Here is a 9,752-nt window from a genome sequence, read left to right on the forward strand (position 1 = left end):
CAATGTAACGCAGGTGAAAGAATGAAGTCCTTGATGTCTGGTTTATGAGCAAGTTAAAGGACAAATCTTGACCAAATATTACTCCAAGGTGGTGCTGGAGGCCGGGGCAATGCCATGTGGAGAATCTATATCTTTAGATAGTTTCTGAGGTTATTGTGGCCAAGAACAATAACTTCAGTTTTGTCTGAATTTGACATCAAATAGTTTATACAGTGATTTCTAATAATGTTGCCTAAAGGAAGCAAATATGAGGTGAAGTGAATTAGTTCGAGCACAGAACCTCATGGAACTTGATAACAAACTTTAGCATGCATGGACGATTCATCATAAACATGAACAAACGGAGATTGATCTGATAAATAGGATTAAAACCAGTTTAGTAAAGTTCCTTTAATGCAATTAAATGTTCAAATCTCTGTCACAGGGTGTGATGGCCAATTGTTCTTCCTAATTCCTCCACAGAGTGGACCAGGAGAGCTCAGAGGTTCCCAGTGGTCAGTCTGCCCAGCAGCATCAAACACACCTGGACTCCATATTTATGGTCTGTACATGTACAACAACTACTGTGACATCTATTCTGTTCACAATCATCTCCATGCTGCACTTTTTACACCAGTGGATTGTCAGTGTGTCCAACATGGATCTGATGTTTGAGTGTGTCATTCATATAATATTCTGTTCCAGCTGCTGGAGGAGAACATCCTCACTTTTGTGAAGAACGAGCTGAAGAAGATCCAGAAGGTTCTGAGTTCAGATTACCCAGAATGCTCAGAGAGTCAGAGAGAGGATGAGGAGGGGTTGGATGGTGAGGATGAAGAGCAGAGGAGGAGCAACAGAGAGGCATTTCTGAAGATCACACTGAACTTCCTGAGGAGAATGAAGCAGGAGGAGCTGGCTGACTGTCTGCAGAGCAGTAAGAGGATTTCTATGAAGATTTAACATGATGGATAAATGGGACGTTTACTAATGTCTCAAGAGACGGACCAAAATATATTCATATTTTATTTTTAATTTTTATTTAACCTTTATTTAACCAGTAAGGGTCCCATTAAGTTACAGTAACTCTTCTTCCAGGGAGTCCTGGCCAAGACTGGCAGCAAAAGTTACAAGTACACAAAAGACAAGACAATGGACACATACTAAAACTACTAGAACACAAAGACAATGAGAACACATTACACTTAGTAAGACACATAACAAGGTAAAACAGACATACTATTGAAAGGCACCAAGTTAGAAGCAGTGACAATGTTCAGTAATGGTTGATTTTAAAAGGTTTTTAAATATGTTGAAAAGTGGAAGTGACTCCAGATTTAAAGCTATAGTTGGTAATACTGTTCAGAAACACTTCTTGTTATACTGGGTAAAATGGTCCTTCCATCCTGAGAGTAGTCAATACATAATGTGTTCAGAAAAAGGAATGAAAAAAATCCGACCTCTGTGGCAGCTGCAGGCCTGTAAAAACTCTGACCAATCCCTGCGATTTGGTGCAAATGGAAAGAACCAATCAGATGCCTTCATGTCTCGTCCCGAGCCCCCCTCTGTCCCTCCCTCCCTCCTTCCTGCATGCACTCATCACGTGTCACCATTGCCGGAAATATTCAGCACACTCCTCAGCAGAAATACCGAGTTAGCAGGAGTTTGCTGAACAATGGCAGAGAAAATGCAGCCAAAAGTACCACTTCCAGCGTTACTTGTAACGGCTCGCCCCACTAAACAGGCTGAGAAAAGAAAGTTGGAGGCAGAAAAGGCTGCGATGAAAAAGGCTTTGGATAAAGTGAGAGGACAAACCAGACATCAACATCGGTGCAGCATTTGAACGATGGAGACAACTGAGGGAGCTGAAGGGCCTGAAAAGTGATGCAGAGGTTGCTGTCTTTCTGTTGGACAGGTAATTATTTGTTTGCTTCGGGAGGATTTGTTATTTTACTCGGCTGTCCTCTGCCCTGCTGACTCCTACTGCAGGATGCGCGTTCAAGTTTGTGGGGCCGTGGCTTTGGACCGAGCACTGACGGGAGGGGGAGGAGGGGGTGGAGCTTAGAGGAGGTGCCGCTTTCAAATCTTGCTAGCTCTCCAACATTACCAATTATAGCTTTAACATGTTTTGGAGTTCATTCTAGGCGTGTGGTGCATATGAAGGGAAAGCCGTTTTACCAAGTTCTGTTCTTGTTGAAGGAGTGGTTAATAGTATTTTTTCTGATGAATGTGTGCTGTAAATACTAGTATGATATGTCATCATTTAATCGCATTGATGGGAGGTCACGTCATTCAAGATGGCCGCACGGTGATTTGAGGCACCAAACGCTCGTGTCTGTCATCACTTTTTAACTTGACAAATAACTTTACAAACAATTTTCTTTTGATCCTCAACCTCAAAGACTGTTTGCCGCTAGTTGACGGCGTCTAACGTTTGATATTTGTTACTTTGAACCAAGTTGCTGATACATGCTAATACAATGGCGCAGCTGCTGGCAAATGCTCCCGGAGAAATTACTCTACAAACTGTTTGGGATGCCATCCAAGGACTTAAACTTCATATCACGGAGAAGATTGATCCCATACAAGCAAGTCTGACTACTCTACAGTCTTCTATGAACAATTTGAGTAGCCATGTTGACGAGCTGGAGAATCGAGTCGGCTCAAATGAAACGATATTGAAAATCATAAGACCCGACTTGAGCAACTTGAGGAACAAAATGCCTACCTGGTTGAGAAAGTTGAAGATCTTGAGAACCGAAGCCGATCTTCAAACCTCCGCTTCATTCATGTCCCTGAATCGGCAGAAGGCTGCGATGTCATTGCCTTTATGTCCAAGCTGATTCCCGAGCTCCTGGGGTGTGAAAACTTCCCGGAGCCACCGGTCATCGAAAGGGCCCACCGGAGTCCCACCACTCAGCGAGCTGATGCAGCCAAGCCTCGACCCATCCTCATTAAGCTTCTCAACTTTCAGGATAAAGTAAAGATCCTGCGTCTTGCTAGAAAGAAGAACGAGCTGCTCTACAATGGATCTCGTGTATACATCTACCCTGACTATAGTCCTGAACTGTTGAAGAAGCGTCGTGGATTCGACAGTGTCAAGAAAAGGCTCCATGAACTTAACTACAAGTTCTCCCTCCATTACCCTTGGACACTCAGTGTTATGGTTGACGGTAAATCTCAGCTCTTTCGCACTCCCAAGGATGCAGAACCTGCCTTCATGCTCTCCGTGCCTCCTTCTCCATCCGTCTCCATGAGTTCGCCGGAGGGGACTTAATGTGGACTTGATGCAGTTCTTTTCTGCTTTGTTCACTCGACTTCACTGATAAGGTGGGATTTCTATCTGCTATTTATGTTAGAGTTATGGATGGACTTCAGTGTTTCTCCAGATTAACTACTCGGCTATGTTGGATATCTGCCCTGCTTGTGTTGTTTACATTTTAACTGCCATAAAGCAATGTACCGGTAGTCACAAACTTTGAGTGACGTAATGATGTTGATGATATCCATGGTAACGAGGCGCTTCTGGTATGGAAGCGCTGTCTGTAGCCTACTTTTGTTTTCTGCTGATTATTTAATTAATGATGACTAACCATGTAGGCTAAAGTACTTCCGGCTTTCTTACAGTGCAGACGCTCTGCTGCTTGCGCTCCACTTTGCTTACATTCTTTTGTGGATATACTTGTTTTTTTCCTGCTAAAAGCTACAGAAAGTAGATCCTGGATACTTATAAAGCACTGGGACTTTAATTTGTGAAAGATACAGAGGACTACTGCCATATTTTCACCACTTTTTCACAACTTTAGTACTGTGTGAGCAGGGCTGAGGCACAGTGCAAGCCTTTTGCTGTGTCTGTGACTGGAAACCTGTGATTAGGACAAGGACAAGATGGCAAAATCTGTGAGCTGCACAGAGTGTGAGCGACTAACCGAGACGATAAGGCAGCTTCAAAAGAAGAATGAAACGCTACAACAAATTCGTGAGAGTGAGCAATTCATTGACTCTGTGGCAGCTAACATACAAGGTGCTGATGGACAGACTGTTATATATGGAAATACAACAAATGTGGAGCATACCATCGCTGACTTGGCTGACAAGTCCCATGGATATGTCCTAACACCACTGGATCAGCTGCAGAGGCTCCCAAACTGGCCTTCCCTAACGACCCTTCCTACTGGCACTGGACTGGTGCTCGACCAAAAGCATCAACTCCAGCTAGGACTTGGGCTGATGTCATTAGACGCAAAGGCAAATCCAGCAGGAAATCAGTCAAGAGAGGCCCAACGCTCACCCCTCCACTTGAACTCTCTCTACAGAACAGGTACGATGCACTGGCTCCAAATGAAATGTGTGACAATACCAACTACACTGAACCCAGGCAGGCCAATCACACTTGTGGTATTAAGGCTCTCCAAAATGCAAGCAATAACCCCAAAACCACTGCTAGACCCAGGGCCAGAAAAAACTATGCTAACTCCACACCTGAGAAGCCAAGGGCCAGGAGAGGTATCGCTAACACCACACCTGATCAGCCAGACACCATCCTGATTGGAGACTCAATAACCAAGCATGTAAGAATGGCAAAGACTGAAAATCTAACAGTGTCTGACATGTCTGTCAGGGAGCTAACTGAGCTGTTGCCAGTGATCCTCTCTACACACCCCAGTAACATGAGGATCATCATCCATGCTGGGTCTTTTGACATTCTACGAAGAAAAACTGGCTCTGAGTTCCTGAAAAAAGACTTATCCCTGCTCCTGGAGAAACTGAGTGACTGTCAGTCACAAAATGTGTTCATTTCTGGCCCCATTCCAACCCTGGGGAAAGGAATCGAGTCTTTTACCAGACTCCTTGCCCTGAATACATGGCTGACATCGGCATGCTTCACTCATGGGATAAAGTTTATTGACAATTTTAACATCTTTTGGAACTGTAAGGATCGCTTTCAGCGTGATGGGATTCATCCGAACATCACTGGATGCAGACTACTCGGGGCCAACCTACGTCATGCTCTTGGAATGCCATACCAAAACAAGAATGGACAGATAAGAGCCAAGGACAAGTACGGGGCACAGAGACAGACAGCCTGCATCTCTCCCCCTTCACCTGACCCTTTGCTCCACATCACCCAAGGCATTCAGAGGATGTCCCTGTCCCAGTCAGGGATCCAACAACCCCCCTCCTGCCCTTCACCACAACCACCAAGGAGCCAACGTCGCCCCCCCCCCAGCACCGGCGCAACCACTAAGGAGCCAACGTCGACCCTCCCCACCACCACCACAATCACCACGGAGCCAGCGTCAACCCTCCCCCCCTCCACCACGCTCACCAATCAAGGAGTTAGTTAAAGCTGCCACACTAAAGCTCAGTCAAATTGATGAACTCTTAAATAGTAGCCCTAGACGTCATCACTCAGGTGCCTGTCAGAGATGAGACAGACCCCATGCCGCTTCCTTAAACATACCGGCGATCTTAAATAGCCGGTGGCATGGTCAAACACATCTTGAAATTGAAAAGTATCAGCCAGAGTCATCTCCAAGGTCTGTCATTCCTGTTTTGACTAGCATCAGGAAAAACAATGTGTACTCGAAGCGCACAGCTACTCTATCTAATCTGACTCCAGTTATGCGTCAGCCACAGACTGTGTCAGACAATGTTAGTACACTAAACTTAGCTTTATTAAATATCAGATCTCTGGCTGGCAAGTCACTATTAATTAATGATTTTATTATCAAGAGAAACCTTGATTTTATGTTTTTAACTGAAACTTGGTTAAATGAAAACAACAGTGCAGCAGTACTTATTGAATCAGCCCCCCCAAACTTCCATTTTATCAGCTCAGTTAGAGAACTTAGGAAAGGAGGTGGAGTAGCCACTTTATTTAAGGATGTTTACCAGTGCAAACAGTTGTCATATGGGAAGTTTGAGTCTTTTGAATATGTTGCACTGCAGTTGAGATCCTCCTGTCAAGCAGTATTAGTAACCATTTACAGGCCTCCAAAATATAGTGCACACTTTGTTGATGACTTTTCTAAACTATTGTCTGTTGTCTGTATTGATTTTGACTGTGTTGTTATAGTGGGTGATTTTAATATTCATATTGATAATCCCAAAGATGGCAGTGCGAAAGAACTTTTCTACATCCTGGACAACTTTGAACTTTCCCAGCATGTAACAGAGCCAACACACAATAAGGGACATATTTTAGATCTAATTATCTCCAAAGGGCTCAACATTTCTGAGGTTGTGGTGACTGATGTTGCCTTTTCTGATCATTACTGTGTTTTCTTTAAAATGGCCATCTCCGCTGACACCAGTAAAATTACAACAGAGGTAATCAGAAAACGCTATATCAACGAAAACACCTGTACACTATTCACCCAGGATTTTATACCCACACCAGCTCTGCCCTCAGTCTCTGTCAATGATCTGGTTCATAGTTTCAGCTCTAAAGCTATGAATATTATGGACAATATTGCCCCCATGAAGGTCAAAGTTGTCTCTGGTAAGAAAAAACCACCATGGAGGAACGCCACACGGGTAAAAGCTCAAAAAAGAGAATGTAGAAAAGCAGAACGCAGGTGGCGAAAAACCAAACTCCAGGTTCATTATGACATCTATAAGGAAAGTCTGCACATCTATAGCTTGGAGCTAAAAAGGGCGCGGCAGTCCTTTTTCTCTGAGATTATCAACAAAAATAACAACAATGCACGGACTTTATTTACTGTTGTTGACAGACTGACAAACCCATCAGCGTCAGTCCCTCCTGAACTGCTATCCACCAAGGCATGCAATGACTTTGCTTCTTTTTTCACAGACAAGATTTTAAAGATAAGACAGACAGTCTGTAACTCCAACACAGTGGCTATTTCACCTGTGCCTCATAAGACTACTCCAGTTAATTTGGCACTTTTTCACCCATTAAATTATGCTACTTTGACAGACATAGTTAGAAACCTTAGGTCCACTACCTGCTGCCTTGACACTCTGCCTACAAGCTTTTTTAAAGATGTTTTTAACTGCATAGCATCAGATATACTACAGATAGTCAACTGTTCTCTTCAGTCAGGCCTTTTTCCAACGGCCCTGAAGACTGCAGTCATTAAACCTCTCTTAAAAAAGCCTAATCTGGATGCCTCAGTAATAAATAACTACAGGCCCATATCAAACCTACCATTTTTAGGAAAGATCATTGAAAAGGTTGTTTTTCAGCAACTTAACACCTTCTTGGAGCAAAACAATTCCTTTGATGCCTTTCAGTCTGGATTTCGAGCACATCACAGCACTGAGACTGCACTTGTAAAAGTTTTAAATGACATTCATCTGAGCAGTGATGCATCAAAGATTTCGGTTCTGGTATTACTGGACCTCAGTGCTGCATTCGACACAGTTGACCATAAGATACTGCTCGACAGACTAGAAAAGTTTGTGGGACTTTCTGGCACTGTGCTAAATTGGTTTAAATCTTATTTACAAGACAGGGATTTCTTTGTGTCACTTGGCAATTATGAATCTGTGCGAACAAAAATTACATGTGGAGTTCCTCAAGGGTCCATTCTTGGGCCTCTTCTGTTCAACATCTATATGCTCCCTCTTGCTCAGATTATGGAATATCATAACATCTCCTACCATACTTATGCAGATGACACACAACTTTACATAACAGTGTCACCAGATGACTACAGTCCCCTATATCTGCTAAATAAGTGCATTGACGAAATCAATACGTGGATGTGCCAGAATTTTCTACAACTAAACACAGACAAAACTGAGATAGTTGTTTTTGGCCCCAAAGAACAAAGATCAATAGTCAGTGCTCACCTTGACGCCATGACACTAAAACCTACAAATCAAGCCAGAAATCTTGGTGTAGTTCTGGACTCAGACCTAAATTTCAATAGTCACATTAAGACAATTACTAAATCAGCCTACTACCACCTTAAAAACATAGCAAGAATAAAAGAATTTCTGTCTAAACAAGATACAGAAAAACTTGTTCATGCTTTCATTTTCAGCAGGCTGGACTATTGTAACGGTGTCTTCACAGGCCTGAGTAAAAAATCAATCAGACAACTGCAGCTCGTCCAGAACGCTGCTGCCAGAGTCCTCACCAACACCAAGAGAGTGGAGCACATTACACCAGTGCTTAAGTCACTGCACTGGCTTCCTGTGTGTCAAAGGATAGACTTTAAAATCTTGTTACTTGTCTATAAAGCACTAAATGGTCTCGGGCCTAAATACATCTCTGATATACTTGTACGTTATGAAGCATCCAGACCCCTCAGATCATCTGGAACAGGTTTACTCAGTGTTCCCAGGATCAAAACCAAACAAGGTGAAGCAGCCTTTAGTTTCTATGCTCCCCGCCTGTGGAACAAACTTCCAGAATATCTGAGGTCGGCTGAAACTGTCAACTCATTTAAATCAGGGCTTAAAACATTACTATTTACTGCAGCTTACCAGTGAACTAGATATGTAACTTATTGTTAGGATAATCTGTAGCTATTGTTTTTATATTTGTCTGCTGTTGCTTTTGCTTTATGTTTGCTTTTTAAATGCATTTTCTGCACTGTTTTTAACTATTTATTTTCTTGCTTTTAGCTCTTGTTTTTAATGATCTATTGTTTTTAATGTATTTCTCTTGTAAAGCACATTGAATTGCCTTGTGTATGAATGGTGCTATATAAATAAAATTGCCTTGCCTTGCCTTGCTAAAGTGAACATGATTTGTTTGCTCGTGGATATCTTTTGGCATTTGTTTAGTTATTTGTCTGTCTCTTCTCTTTTTTCTTTTTCTTTTTCTTTTTTTTTTTGACAGACTCAGCGTCTGTTGGTGCTTTAATGACCCATCTAGGCCTATTTTGAGACAGGCTTGGTCTTCCCCCATCTAGGCCTATTTTGAGACAGGCTTGGTCTTCCGTTAAGCCTACTGAGTTGCAATCCATTTTTTATTTCTGTTTTTCTGTCTGTGTGATGTTTATGTCTTTGTTTTTCAACCTTAACTCATATATAGGATCAGCTATGTGTTATACAGATTATGTTTGAGTAGTGATGGTGCTTATTGCTATGTGACTATGAATGGTTAGAGTCAAAGGATTAAAAATAATACATATGAACATTAGGAGCCTTGTATCAAAAATTGATTTATTTAGAGCATGGGTTACTTCCCATAAACCAGCTATTATCACCATTTCTGAAACTTGGTTAAGTAGTATAATATCAGACAACGAAATCAAACTCCTTAATTATGTTTTATATAGAGCTGACAGATGTAGCAGAGGTGGTGGTGGTAGGAATAAAATGTCTTTTTCAAATTTGAATTTTACCCAGTTAATTAAGGACCCCACTAGGATTACCTCTACGTGTCAGACATTACTTGATTGGATTCTTGTTTCACATAAAAATAGAATCTCAGATGTGGGTGTCCTATCAGAATGTCTTAGTGATCACTCTATAGTCTACTGTATATGGAAGATCAAACTACCAAGATATGGGGTGCCATTTGTAAAGTGTCTCACGCTGAAAATAACATCAACATTTTGCCACATTTAATCAATCAATCAATCAATTTTATTTATAAAGCCCAATATCACAAATCACAATTTGCCTCACAGGGCTTTACAGCATACGACATCCCTCTGTCCTTATGACCCTCGCAGCTTCAAACAATGTTTAAAAAAGTATTGTGAATTTTTTAACGTCACCTTTTACCACATTTACAGCAATATTTGTTAACTTAGAAATATATTAAATAGTTAAATCTAAATATTAAATGT

General features: G+C 41.8%; 1 protein-coding gene across 2 annotated transcripts in view; it reads left to right on the forward strand.

Moving 5' to 3' along the window:
* The first annotated feature begins 456 nt into the window (after positions 1 to 456).
* Positions 457 to 9,752, forward strand: part of LOC126406781 (protein NLRC3-like) — a 33,594-nt gene continuing 24,298 nt past the window's right edge. For both annotated transcript variants that reach the window (XM_050071274.1, XM_050071275.1), the window contains exons 1-2: positions 457 to 541; positions 685 to 913. In XM_050071274.1, the coding sequence (XP_049927231.1) occupies positions 539 to 541; positions 685 to 913 (232 nt within the window). In that variant the 5' untranslated portion in view covers positions 457 to 538. The remainder of the gene's footprint in view (positions 542 to 684; positions 914 to 9,752) is intronic.

Source organism: Epinephelus moara, chromosome 19 (assembly GCF_006386435.1).
Source record: "Epinephelus moara isolate mb chromosome 19, YSFRI_EMoa_1.0, whole genome shotgun sequence".
Lineage (NCBI taxonomy): Eukaryota > Metazoa > Chordata > Actinopteri > Perciformes > Serranidae > Epinephelus > Epinephelus moara.